Source organism: Rattus norvegicus, chromosome 10 (genome assembly GCF_036323735.1).
Source record: "Rattus norvegicus strain BN/NHsdMcwi chromosome 10, GRCr8, whole genome shotgun sequence".
In the NCBI taxonomy this organism is placed as follows: domain Eukaryota; kingdom Metazoa; phylum Chordata; class Mammalia; order Rodentia; family Muridae; genus Rattus; species Rattus norvegicus.
In genome coordinates, this window is record NC_086028.1 from 68,448,656 (window position 1) to 68,462,841 (window position 14,186).

Sequence of the window (14,186 nt, forward strand, 5' to 3'; positions counted from 1 at the left end):
AAATTGCATCGCATATTTAAAGAATGAGATCACAGAGCGAGGTGGCGCTTGGTGGCCTGTAGCAGTGTCCAATCATACTTTGACACAGGGGTTGGGCAATGGAGTCGCCACTGTGTTAGGACCTATGATGGGGTTTAAAACACACCAAACCAACGTGGTTCCACCTGGAAAGGTTTAATGAGAGAAGAAAAGTAGAGGAGAGGAAAGGCCGGCCATGAGCATGCGGAGGGAAGGGGGCGAAGGGTAGAGAAAAGGGACAAGGAAGAGGGGAAGAGCAGGGAAGAGAACCAAGAGCAAGAGAGAATGAAGAGGGGGCAAGCAGCCCCTTTTATAGTCAGGCACAGCTGGCTGTTGCCAGGCAACTGTGGGCAGAGCATACCTGGCTGCAGCCAGGAAGCTGTGGAGGTCAGACAGAACACCAACCCATTGTGCTTTTGCTCGGACTCAGGCAGGGCAGGACTGATGCAGTTGTGAGTCACAGGAAATGGGAAAGCATTGGTGATTAGTTAGTTGGTGGCTTATCTAGGCCACCTGACTTCACGGTCTTTGACTCAGAGCCCTGGTGGTCAGGCCTTACCCTGGATTATTTGGCCTGTAATTTAAGATGAGAAGCCAACAAAGAAACTGGTTCCTGGGAACATGGACTAGGCTGGACCCTGCCAGCAGATGGAGAACTTGTCCCTGAGGTGGCTGGACTCAGACAACTGTCTCCTTAGAAATACTGTCCTGGCTGGCTTCTTTCTTAAGCCTGGGCACTGCACTTTGTGCTTGATCGAGAGGTTCCAGAGTTTGCTGGAGTTCTAATCCCTGACCTTTGGAGCTGAATTCCTTCTCACTGACTTTGGAACTGAACCTGAGCTCTGAGGAAGGACTGGGAGGAGAAGCTAGAAGGGAAGAGAGGGGAAGGAAAGAGAAAAAAACTGGAAAGCCTGCCAGGCACACAGAACATGGGCACAGGACTTCCTCTGCCCCACAGCTGCCTCTAGTCAGATGCTGCTTCTCCCTGGCTCCCCCACTTTCCCTCTCCTTTGCCTCCTCATGTCCCTCAAAGCCCTGGTTGTTGGCTTGCCCTGTCCTCTGGCTAGTCTTGTGACATTCCTTAGGAAGGGGAAGGTACAGTCCCAAGCACAAGGCTGTGACTTGGTGTGGGGGAGTAGAGTGGCCCAGTGGACTGGGCTGACTAAGTTACACCCCCTAGCAAGTTCCCCTTCCACCTCCTGACACACAAGCACGGGGGTGGGGGTGGGGGATTTTTCTTTTTGCTCAGTTTCTGGGTGCTGATGCAAATATTCTCTAAGTCTTGCATATTTTTCCCTTACCCTCCTCAACACCTCTGGAAACCTCTTACACTTTATTTCTTAAATTAGAGATTAAAAACGAGAATCTAAAGGTCTCTGAGTCAGCTTCCTCAGAGCTGGCTTGGTGGTGACAGGCAATGAAACAGACCACATGGAAGAACCCTGGCTCTAGACCCTTAGGGTGGAAGGACAGTGGCTGCATTTCTAGCAGGCAGTGGAGTCTGGAGTAGGAATTGGGTGATGCTCCCCATACAAAGAGATTCACAGCAGAGAAACCCCAGTGAACTGAACATTTCAGGCCTTTGTACTTCCAAACCTGTGATTTGGGAGTGTGGGGGCACAGGGCAGCTGGGTAAGAGAAACAGTGGGTGGAGCTTGAACAAAGCCAGGTGGGAAAATGTAACAAAGAAACTGAATACTATGTTCAGTGAGTATGTACTCAGACACAGAATCAGTTTCTTAAGGCTGGTTTTTGATGTACCAGTTAGGAAGAGGTGTACTTGCTTTAAGGGTAGCTCTGGGAATCCCACAGGGAGAATTCCCAGAAGGCTCTAGGAATCTGCTGGCAGGGAGGTTCCTCCTTCCCTGCCCGGAGTGCTATGTCCTGTCTTAAACCCTGGATTGGAGGGACTCTAGAAGCATTAACGAGGGAGGCGGGGAACCTGCTCTTTAGAACAAAGGGACTGACGACCTTGCTGCTCTGGGAATATAAATACCTGATGACTCAACCGTAGCTTTGCTTAGAAAAAACCAATAGAAAACCATAGAAAACCCCACGTGGCTCCGCCCTGCCTCTTTTGAAAGGCTGAGAGGTTTTACTTCCTGGAAGGAAGGTGATTAAAGATGTCCACAGTTCTGGGATTTTCAGTCTACCACCAGAGCCCAGAGGGTGGCCATCAGTGGAACCCTTCAATGCAGCAAAGAACAGAGAACTCAAGTGAGCTTAGAGGTGAGCTCACAGCCAGGGCTGCAGATAGAACTCTCCCAAGTGCCAACAACCAGCCTCGAAGACGTCCCCGGCCAGGACTTGTTGCAGACAACACTAGTTGTCTTTCTCAAGTGACACTAGCCTGCCTCACCAAAGGAGCTGACTGCTGGCATGGGCGCTGGACTTCATGCAGCTGAGCAAGACAACCACAGAGCTCACAGGTACATGACCATTGAATTACAGCCCTACTCAAGTCCCTTCCCTAATGCCCTTTCTGCTGCTCACTTCCACTCCCCAGCCCCCAGCTCTGGGACCATATGGGGGTCATCAGTAGAACCCACCTCTCTCAGGAACCCTGGTTAGTTTCTGTCTCTACTAGGAATCTTGGCTCCTTGGAGTCTTGATAGCCCATTTTAACAAAGTGTTAACAAACTGACCCTGAAGGGCTTTGGCATCTGGCGAGCTGTTGGGGAGGGCAAATGCCTGTGTCTTTTTGGGTGGAGGGAGGGCTTAAGAGTCCAGAGAGAGAGTTCAGGCTCTGCTTGGTCTGAGCCTGAACTATTGAGGCAGAGGGCAAGAGGATAGAAATGCAAGCCAGGCACTGGGTACTTTGGGCAGGTCTGTGCCGTGGTGTATCCCTGAAAAAATGTGTCACACTGAAAAAATGTCATATGACAGATCTAGTGTAAGAGGTTTATTAGGGAGAGGAGAGTGAAAGGTGCCTCAGAGTTGAAACATGAAGGAGTGATAGGGGCAGACAGGCAGAGAGAGAGACATGCAGACAGAGAGAACTGGAGAGACACAGGAGCTAAGGCTGACCGGGGGCAGAGAGAGAAGAGAGGGCAGAGGAGGAGGAGAGGAGAGAGAAGAAGAGAGGGAGGAGAGGGCAGAGGAGAGGGAGAGGGAGAGGGAGAGGGAGAGGGAGAGGGAGAGGGAGAGGGAGATCTGTGGTGACTGGAGCCCTTTTATCCACAGCACACACCTGGCATACTTGGCAGGGGTAGGTAATGAAATAAGCAGCTTCTAGTCTCTCCTCACAGGAGGATGTGAGGACATCAGGCTTCTGCTGGTCTCCAGAGCCCCTTGAGGGAAGATGAGTAAATATGTCCAACAGGCAGGGAGGAACTAGGACTGTATTCAAGATGAAGAAACGAGGTAGGTGCACTAGAGCCCTGAAAAGCTTACAGTGTTCTCCCAAACCAACCGCAAAGCACTTTTTAGAGGAGTGCAAAGGCTCCACCCCTCCTTATTCTCCAAAAGGCAGCTCCTGCTCCTGCCTCTGTGCCTGCCTGACAAACCGCAGAGCCCACATCTGTATGCCATGCTCTTTCCCTCTGAGGACAGCTAACAAGGCACTTTAAATTCCAAACCAAAGTCTCAGAGAACTTTCTCCGGTTAGCACTCAGCACTGGAATTTCGGGGGAGTGGCAGCTGGGAGTCTGAATGGTAAAGCAGACCTAAAACTGCAGGGTGGTTAATGAGTTTACACGCCTGGGTTTATAGCTCGCCTGTTTGTTTCTGAAGGAACAAGTCTCAGATACATGCCTAAAAGACTCGCATTGTAAACGATCGACAACATGCGAGTGCAATGGCCAATATCCCAGGTTAGCCCGCAGCTCCTGTAAATGTGACTGCACTATAGGCCTGTGATTTCTGAATTTCCCGGGGCTGGGGGTGTCATGACCATTGCTCTTTTGTACTGTGGTGTAAGATGTGGTGCTGGCTGAGAACAGGGCCTGGCTCGGGGTGCTGGGAGGGAATAGGGAACAGATTGCTTAACAGCATGGAAGAGGGTGGGGTTGAAGCTTCTGACTGGGCAGAACTGAACAGACTTCTGAAAGTTTGATTTTGGTTGGTGGGTTTGAATAAGAAAAAGGAAGTGGGTAGCTTAACAGTGATGTATTCATGTGAGACTGGCTATTGCAGACATTTTAAATCCATTACCACGGTTTCTACTCTGCCTTGATCATTTAGTTCCTGGATAAAAGAACCACACAACTTTCATTATTTATAATAATAATAATATAATAATAATAACAGCACAAGAGCTGGGCAGATATCGACCCTCTATGCTATTATAATCTACTTTCCTATTGATAACCCCGAGTTATTACTTACTATGTTTCATTTGGGCTCCTCTTAAATCCAGTTGGCCAGCCCTCAGGGTCACATTTTTTATGAACTTATCTGTCCCATGGCGGCTTCTTCTTCACTTTCTTCCTTTCTTCCTGGTTCTTCTCTCAGGCCCCAGAAACTTTAGAAACCACCTTTCTCGCTTCTGCCCAGCTATTGGCTGTTGTCTGTATTCACCAATCAGAAATAACTTGGCAAGGTCACATGACATACCTTGGGCCTATGCACACTCTCTTGTCTCTGGGGCACCCATATCTTGAGGAACCAACAGCATTAGAATACAAGCGGCATCAGGCCAACCCATTACAACTGACAAGCAGTTAGTTGTGCTGGCTATGTTTACACAAACTATAATCAATCTGCCTTTGTTTTTTTTTTTATTTTTTTTTTATTAACTTGAGTATTTCTTATATACATTTCGAGTGTTATTCCCTTTCCCGGTTTCCGGGCAAACATCCCCCTCCCCCCTCCCCTTCCTTATGGGTGTTCCCCTCCCAACCCTCCCCCCATTGCCGCCCTCCCCCCATAGACTAGTTCACTGGGGGTTCAGTCTTAGCAGGACCCAGGGCTTCCCCTTCCACTGGTGCTCTTAAAGATTGATTTTATATATATATAAGTACAGTGTTGCTGTCTTCAGACACACCAGAAGAGGGCATCTGATCCCATTATAGCTGGTAGTAAGCCACCATGTGGTTGCTGAGAATTGAACTCAGGACCTCTAGAAGAGCAGTCAGTGCTCTTAACCGCTGAGCCATCTCTCCAGCCCAGAAAATGCCTTTGTAAGACTGGACTGTAGGCAAGCCTGTAGGACATTTTTTTAGTGATTAATGGAAGAGGGCCCAGCCCACTGTAGGTTGTGCCGTTCCCTGAGTTGGTGATCCTGGGTTCTGGAAGAAACCAGACTAAGCAAACCATAGGGAACAAGCCAGAAAGCAGCACTCTTTCATGGCCTCTGCATCAGCTCCTGCCTCTAGGTTCCTGCCCTGTTCCTATTCTGACTTCCTTCAATGATGGAGCATGATGTGGAAGTGTAAGCCAGATTAACCCTTCCTTCCCCATCTTCTTTTTGGTCATGGTGTTTCATCATAGGAATAATAAGCATAACTGAGACAGCAAGTCAACTTGTGAAAGCAGAATTTAATTTGCTTTAGGGTTTTAGAGGGTTAGAGTCCATGGTGACAGAACAACTGAGAGCTCACATCTTGAATCAAAGAGAGAGTGCTAACTGGGAATGGGTAAGTCTCTTCAAACTTCAGAGATCATCTCCAGTGACATACCTTCTCCAACAAGGCCACACCTGCTGTATCTTTCCCAAACATTTCCAACAACTAGGGACAATTGTTCAAATATATGAGTCGATGGGGGCTATTCTCATGCAAAAGTCACTGACGTGAAACTATAGTTCATGCTTTAGCAATCCATGTGCTGGAAAAGTAGGTGGACACCAGCAACTATGGCTCTCAGTGGAGTTTCCAGGTGGAGACAGAGGCTTTCTCCTATGGGGTCAGTAGAGCAAACGGACTCACATCTGGGCGGGCAGCCTTCCTAAGATAGAAAAAGATATTGGGATTAAAGAATATTAATTACTTGTAACGTGTTAGAGTTTGGAGGACGGAGGTCCATGTCAGATGTCTTTGTATTGTTCTTCATCTTGTTTATAATCAATAATGATCATAAGTAATTTGAAACTGGGCTGGAGAGATAGCTCAGTGGTTAAGAGAACTGCTGCTCTCCTGGAGCACCAGGATTCAGTTCCCAGCCCCAACATGGGGCTAACAACGACCTGTAACTCCAGTTCTCGGGGATATGATGCCCTCTTCTGGCCTCCAGGGTTACTGCATGCACATAGTACATATATGCAGGGAAAACACCAATAGACATAAAACAAGGTGTGTCTAAATCATTGTACAACTAAAGCCCATGGCACAGAAAGGGCCAACACAGATTCTACTGAGGGTTTATTGAGAGAAGACTGAATACAATATTAAGGGCCAGAAAATAGATGAACAAAGATTAAAATGGGATTCAAAGTTTGAACAGGCTCAACTATACCTGTCACATTACATCTAAAAACTAGTAGCCATAAATGTTCTGCTAACAAGTGCGGTGTCTGTCAGAAAATAACCACTTCTGGTTGGGGATTTAGCTCAGTGGTAGAGCGCTTGCCTAACAAGCGCAAGGCCCTGGGTTCGGTCCTCAGCTCCGGAAAAAAAAAATAACCACTTCTCCCCCTGCCCACTGACTGAGCCCGTGGAGCACGTGAGCTGAACTGTGCTGTTGGTCTCACGGTACAGAAGATGCCCTCTCCTGGTTAGCTCTCATTCTAACAGCTCTTGTCTGTTTTCCAGGAAGGGCACTGGGCAGCAAAATGCAAAAGCTGCTGGGAAAATGGGCATCAGCGTTGACCTGGAAGCTGAGTATGCTAAGCTGGGTCTAAATCTAGGAGCAATCACTCTTGGAGAGAAGGATAGGAGGAAAATGAAGAACTCTCACCTCAGGAAAAAGGAGAATGAGAACATCTCTCTGGCTGTGTGTGCTCTCCTGAATTCAGGAGGTGGAGCAATCAAGGTTAAAATTGAAAATGAAAATTATAGTCTCACTAGGGATGGCCTGGGACTAGATTTGGAAACCTCTCTTTGTAAATGTCTCCCGTTTGTCCAGTGGTACCTGGACTTCACTGAGAGCAAAGGCTACATTTATATCTACGTGAGAGCATGGAGTCAGGAAATCTTTGGGCTGCCGATTGGCACCCTGAGCACCAATTTGTACGTAAGGGTCGTTTCATCCTCCGTACAAGTGAGCGCTGATGCTGCGCTACAATTTCTCCAGGACCTGGAGGAAGCTGGAGGGAGACCCCGTGTCAGACCAGAGTTGCCTGCAAGGAAAGCCTGCCCTGGAGTGGAAGGAGAATGTCACCAGGAGGATTTGGCTGCTGCATTTTTTAACAAGACCGAATTTCAGTATGAGGAAACTTTCTTCTTTACCAGGTCCAGGTATGTTGAAGTTACATCACTTTCAGTGAAACGCCTGCGAAAACGCATCAGAGAGATCCTCCCTCGAACTGTTTCTGCATTCGCAAACACGGATGGGGGATATTTGTTCATTGGCTTGGATGGGAAAAAACAGCAAATAATTGGCTTTGAAGCAGAGAAGAGCGACCTTGTGCATCTAGAGAGTGAAATAGAAAAGTGCATCCGACAGCTGCCTGTCACTCACTTCTGTGAGGAGAGGGAGAAGATCAAGTACACGTGCAAATTCATGGAAGTGCACAAACCCGGAGCCGCGTGTTCATACGTGTGTGCGCTCCGAGTGGAGAGATTCTGCTGTGCAGTGTTCGCTGCAGAGCCCGAATCCTGGCACGTGGAAGACAGCTGTGTGAAGAGGTTTGCCGCAGAGGACTGGGTTAGGCTCCAGATGGGTTCCAGGGAAGCTTGGAAAAGGTGACTAATAATCAGTTAGTGAAAAATAAAGATTTTTAAGTTCCCCACTTGACCCTGCTGTGAGGACAAGTGCACCTCCCAAAAGAATAGCATCACATGTTTTGGTGAGGTAGCCTGGCTATAGCCACCACAAACCATCTGGCCTCGATAAGGCCTGACACAACAGTTCTGAGGAAAACAAGAACTAGGGTCAGCTTGCCCCAGAAGCAGGGTGGCCTAGAGTTGAACTGAGGCCATGTAGTTTTCCCTATAAATCCCTTCCCCTAATTGGGCTCGGGGTTGACTCCTCTGTCTCCTGTGTGAGATACGTGTCATCCCCAGAGCTCTGGCTTCTCAAATATACTTATTATATCAAGACCGGTTTCTCGTGAGTTCTTGGGGGTTGCGTCATCTTGAGATTTGAGTGGGGGTCTTCCCCACCTTGGTGGTCTTTCATTACAACCATCTGTAATGATATCTGATGCCCTCTTCTAACTATTTTCCAGCATCCACATGGTGATTCACAACCACCTAGAACCCCAGTTTATTTATTTTTTTTGGCTGTTTTTTTTTTTTTTTTGGTTTTACATGGAGTGGTTTAATGAGAGAAGAAGGGTAGAAGAGGAGAGGAACAAAGGAGGCTGGCCATGGGCACGTGGGGGGAAGGGGGGATGGGGAGAGAAGGGACAGGGACAAAGAGGACACCAGAAGAGGAGAGCAAGAGAGAGGAGTAAGAGCAAACTGATGAGCTTCCAGGGACTAAGCCACTACCTGAAGACTATACATGGACTGACCCTGGACTCTGACCTCATAGGTAGCAATGAATATCCTAGTAAGAGCACCAGTGGAAGGGGAAGCCCTGGGTCCTGCCAAGACTGAACCCCCAGTGAACGTGATTGTTGGGGGGAGGGCGGTAATGGGGGGAGGATGGGGAGGGGAACACCCATAAGGAAGGGGATGGGGAGGGGTTAGGGGGATGTTGGCCCGGAAACCGGGAAAGGGAATAACAATCGAAATGTAAATAAGAAATACCCAGGTTAATAAAAATGAAAAAGAAAAAGAAAACATAACAAATAAATATACGACAAAACTAACAACAACAAAAAACCATAAAAGAGCAAACTGACACCTTCTTACTGCCACAGGCACCATACATCAAAGTGGCAGTGTACTCACTTATAATAATTAAAAAAACAAACAAGCAAAACCCAAGCTTCTGCTTCAGCCTCTGCTTTTAGGTTCACGCCTTGTTTGCATTCCTCTCCTGACTTCCTCCCATGTTTGCCTACACTGTGAAAATGAGCCCCAAATAATCCCTTCCCTCCCTGTTTGCACTTCGGTCATGATGTTTCATCGCAGCAATAGAAGCCCTAAGTACGACACCTCTATGTGTGTGTGTGAATAGATTCCTCCTGCAGCCCACTAGCTGTGCTCTAGGTAGTGGAGGTGAGGAGGGTAGCATCACAGACAGGGTGGGTGAGGTCACTGATTCGGGGTGTTGTGGGTCAGATTGACTGGACCAGGGAAAGAAAATGCCATGTATAGAACCTAGCAATCAGAAGGGCATCTTTTGGGAGAGAAAGATGAAGAAGCAATTAATGATTGAATGTGACAAGTACAACAGCACGCAACTATGGAAATGACAAAATGAAACCTATTATCCTTCATGCTAAAGATAAACATATCCTAAACACCGTAGCACAGGCCTCGAATCTCAGCTGGGGAGGAGAAGGCAAGAGGTCCAAGTGTCTCAAGTCTTTGAGACACTTGTGTGGACCTAGGAATTTACTTGATAACTCTGCTTAAAAAAAAAAAAATGAAGGGGCTGGAGAGATGGCTCAGTGGTTAAGAGCACTGACTGCTCTTCCAGAGGTCCTGAGTTCAAATCCCAGCAACCACATGGTGGCTCACAACCATCTGTAATGGAATCTGATGCCCTCTTCTGGTGTCTGAAGAGAGTGATGGTGTACTCACATACATAAAATAAATAAATCTTAAGAAAAAATTTAAAAAAAACGAAGTAAGACAAAGAAGGGAAAAATACATTAGAGAAATATAAAAGCAACAGTTTCGCAACCATTGAAAAAAGAGCTGCAACACTGATTCCCCTGTGTATACTTCTTGAGAAATGGTCTCAAGTCAGAACTTACTTTGTTAGCTGGTTTTTAGTGTTCTATGAAGCAGGAAATTACTGTTGATGTTTTTTCCCCTTTGTAGTTGGAAGGGCAGCCAAAGGGGTGTGGGGGTGGGGAAGTTCCGCTTTTCTTTTCTGAGAAATCGAAACCTAACTGTAAGAAATGAAAACTCAACAAGCAAGGGTGGGGACTCAGAAAGGAAGTCAAACCTGACCTTTGCCTGGACTTGAGTCACTCCTCCGAGTTCCTCATGAAGGTTTTCCTCAGTCCAGCTCAGGACTCCTGAACAGGTTTCTGGGTGTTTTCCTGATCAAGGTTTCAGAACCTTTCTCTGTTTTCAGGAGAGCAAATCCGAGGGACTTTTTAGTTCCCTGGGTAAATCCAGATTATTTGGAGAGATTACAGCATACACTCTCAATAGGAAGGAGGGTCAGAAAAGAGACCCAAGAACTGAGAGGTGAAAACCTGCCCTGTGACTATAGAGGCTCCCAGCTACACCTGTGCTTGCATGAGCCTGAGGGGGACACATTGTCTCCATCTTTTCACTAACTGGAGTAGAAGATTAGTTCTAATGGGTGGGGGCGTTTATCAGTCCTGCCAATACACATTGCTGTGACTTTTCCTAAATGAGAATAAACTTATTTTCTTCCCGGACAGGCTCTGAACACAATCCAGAGAATTAACTGCACCCCAATCTAGCTTGGTGAACTGAAGACATTATTGGGGTTAGTTACAGGACTGTGACTCACACCAAGGCAACTTATCGAAAGTGAAGGGTAGTATGGGTAATGGTTGAGGGAAGCAGAATCCTGGGGGGTCCCAACCCACCGTGCAGGGGATGTCCCCCAGAGAATCTCCTTCTCCCTTTACCAAAAACCTTAGTAGTTTTGAATCAGTTAGTGGGGAGTCCTTATCTTTTGGAGAGACATGATAGCTGAATATCTTGTGGGTTGTTTGTATTTCATTTGATTGCTTTCTTTTCTTTTCTTTTTTTTTTAACTTTTTATTGATTCTTTGTGAGTTCCAAATCATGTAACCCAATTCTGCTCATCTCCCTGTCCCCTCATATTGAAATGATGGCATAAAGCCCATTTGTCCCCTTTTTAGGATCAGGCCTTACTTCAAAAGGGAAGTCACCAGATCCAGGAACTAGGCCATAAGTCATCAGTTCCAGGAACAGACCATAAATTTCAGAAATAAGGTCATAAAACCTCCATGCCAAAGAACAGCATGGAGATAACCACAAGGAAGAGAAAATATCTTAGGATGGGCCATCTGTGCTGGACACCCTTATCTCATCCTGACATAAGGAATGCAGACCCCTGACCACCTGGCACAAGCCAATCAGAAGCTGACTTATATCACCTCCTCAGCACTCACCAATGAAATTTTAGATAAACTAACACTCTCTAAATATAGAACTAACATAGTAGCCAATCAAAATTGTACTAATGTTTCAATTGCCGCTGCTTTGGCTCCTACTAATCACATTAGAGATTGCCCAATCCTTCTAGAAAATTCCCCTAGCCCTGCTTAAAAAGGGGCCTGCAAGCTCCTTGTGGCCACCACTTTTACAAATGGTTGCTCCTGGACACTGGTTGTTTCTGCAGAATAAACTCTGTCTTTGCATATTCGAGTCTGGGCTCTTCTTTTAATGATTTTTGGACCATTACAATATCCAGCCCTCACCCTTCAACCTCCCTCCACCAAATAAAACAGAGAGAGAGGGGGGGGGAGGAGAGAAGATAGAAGATAATAACATCTTGTGGAAGCTATGGTAAGTCATGGTGTGTCCCACACTTACCCCTCTGTCCACACATCTTCAGCTACAAAGGTTTATAGCACCCTCCCTGGCCACCCAATGCCACCAATGGCAGGTGGCAGGAGGCAGGTTGAGCTCTCCTGTTCTAATGCCCTTGGGGCCAGGTCATCTACACTCTCACCTCCAAAGCAAGTGCCCTTGTGCTGCCCAGTCAAGATATGGGGACAACTCTGCCAAGTGCTGCAGCCTGTGTTGGGACAGTTGCTCCTCTGTGATACCCTCAGGGATGGCTCACTCATGCCTTTGCCACCAGAGCCAGCTCCACTGTGTTGCCTAGTGCTACAATCAATGAGGGGGTTGGACTAGCGCTCTCACTCTCATGACCATGACCACAGGGTCAGTTCTCCTGGCTACTGCACGTGGCAAGGGGGTGGGGGGAATCACTCCTGTACCCACACCACCTCACAGCAGATGTGTAGATCAGCTTTCTTCACTCCGTTCTCAAGGCTGGCTTATCTGCTCCCCCTCTCCCAGGGCCAGCACCTCTCTATTGGCTGGGCAAGATTCAGGGCTCCATCTCCTGAGTGCTGCAACCTGTGATGCACAGGGTCAGCTCACCAGCTCTCATGACCCTGGGGCCTACCCAGACATCTGCAGGTGGCAAAGGAGTGGGGGTAGGCTGTGGGAGTAGGGGAGGGGGTGGAACTGTACCCACACCACCTCATGAAAGAGGAGTGGTGTGGCCAGTTTTCCTGTTGCAGCTGGCTCACCTGTACTTCCCTCTGCCCCTCCAATCAAGGCCAGTTCCTCTGTGTTGCCCAGATAAGGCATAGGACCCTTCTACTGAGTGCTGTAGCTGGTGAGGGGTGGGGCCCAGTTTACCTGTTCTTGAGAACCTAGGGCCAGCTCTCCTGACTACCTCAGGTGGTAAGAAGCTAGTGGGTGGAGGGCATAGCTCCCCACCCCCACCCCCACCCCCACCTCTACCCAGGCCACCTCTTAGTAGAGGAATGGCAGGGTCAACTCTTCCTTGATGATGCCTTTGGGCTGGCTCACCTGTGCCATCACCACCAAGGTCAGTTCTGCTGTCCTGTCCAGGTGAGGTGCAGGGCTCTACTCTCCCTAGTGATACAGCTGGTGGTGAGCAGGGCTAGCTGTCCTGAGCTCTTGTCCCTGTGGGCAGCTTATCCAGTTTCCAGAGGTGACAAGGTGTGTGGGGCATCTGTGCCTGTGCTATCCCATGGCAGACAGTGGCGGGGTCAGCTCTCCCACACTCATGCTCTCGGGACCAGCTCACCCACACCTCTGCCACTAGGGCCAGCTCCACTGTGCTGCCTGGTTGTTGTGCAGGGCCTGCTTGCCTGAGGGCTGGCACCTGTGAGAGATGGAGTCAGTTCTCTGGAGCACCAGAGCCAGTGAGGGGCAGGGCCAGTTAGGCACAGCACCTGGGTATTCAGGTGGTCGGAGACCCAACCAGGGACATCACAGTGTTCTCTAGTGGTAACATGAGCCACAAACTCTGCCTCGCCAGGGATTTATTCATGGCCCTCAGCCACACCTTGGACCTCACCGTGGCCCCAGGTGGCGGGGATGGCCACTCACAAAAGGTTACTCCTCTCACCCTCCAGTCTCCAGTTCCATCTCTCTTCATAATGCTCAAGCTTCTCCTCCTCTCTTTCATTCCCATCTGACCATCACACACTTGCACACTGAGGTGGCTCCTGCACAGGCTGGCCTCATGAGTGGCAGGCTCTGGGTGACACCCTCCATCCCTGCTGCCTGGCGTGGTAGAAAGCAGGTGTCTACGTGTTTGCGTCCTGCACTGGAGGGTAGGTCTGTGAGTGGCATCGCTAACTGTAGATATCTATCTGTCTTCCTCCTCCCGGGCTGTGCTGCCAGTTTCGATTTGATCTGATTTGAGTTTAGTTTAGTTTAATGACTCCTAGGCGTGAGCCATCTATGGCTGCCAAGCCAGACAGCAAGCTAGGATAAACAAAGCACTGCCAACTGCTCTGGCCCAATTGATGTTAGAGTAACACCCACAAGGTATGAGTGCCCATTACCAGTTACACGGACTACGACACTGTCTTCTGACCTCCGCAGGCACCATGCATACAAGCAACATTGTGTGCAAGGAAACTCATACACGTGTAATAATGAATCTAAATAGTTTTAAACCAAGTACAGCAGGGCTTGATGATACTAGATGGTACTAGGAGTGCAATAGGTGCCACTAAAACGAAGAGCTTACATGAGGTGGCCCCCATCAGCTTTATCTACATCCAAGACCTTGTCTTAAACAAGCAAACAGAATACCAAAGTGTTTGCTGAGAGTGTAACTTGGATGGCCTAGGTTTCAACCCTATTCAAGAATCCAGCCCCACCAAAGCCAGCCAATGTCTATTTGATGTTTATAGCTTAGTTCTGCTTATTGCTCTCTGACTTATTGCAGACATTTCTGGTTGCTATGACAACACCCCTGAGGGTGGAGTCTGTCATGGAAGGTGTGGA

At 48.2% G+C, this 14,186-nt stretch overlaps 1 protein-coding gene across 2 annotated transcripts; it reads left to right on the plus strand.

The window, feature by feature from the left end:
• The first annotated feature begins 2,205 nt into the window (after nucleotides 1–2,205).
• Nucleotides 2,206–8,543, plus strand: Slfn2 (schlafen family member 2). Of its 2 annotated transcripts, XM_039086039.2 has the most exons (3): nucleotides 2,308–2,447; nucleotides 3,267–3,381; nucleotides 6,708–8,154. In XM_039086039.2, the coding sequence occupies exon 3, from the start codon at nucleotides 6,748–6,750 to the stop codon at nucleotides 7,801–7,803; it is 1,056 nt and encodes a 351-aa protein (XP_038941967.1). In that variant the 5' UTR covers nucleotides 2,308–2,447; nucleotides 3,267–3,381; nucleotides 6,708–6,747; the 3' UTR covers nucleotides 7,804–8,154. The 2 variants fall into 2 exon arrangements, with proteins under 2 accessions (NP_001100501.1, XP_038941967.1); NM_001107031.1 differs by lacking the exon at nucleotides 3,267–3,381 and having other exon boundaries at nucleotides 2,206–2,447; nucleotides 6,708–8,543.
• Nucleotides 8,544–14,186: the final 5,643 nt, after the last annotated feature.

Coding starts and splice junctions, on each gene's coding strand:
- Slfn2 (NM_001107031.1), top strand. CDS start 2,398: ATGGGCGCTGGACTTCATGCAGCTGAGCAAGACAACCACAGAGCTCAC. Junction 2,448..6,707: donor GACAACCACAGAGCTCACAG/GTACATGACCAT, acceptor TCTGTTTTCCAG/GAAGGGCACTGGGCAGCAAA.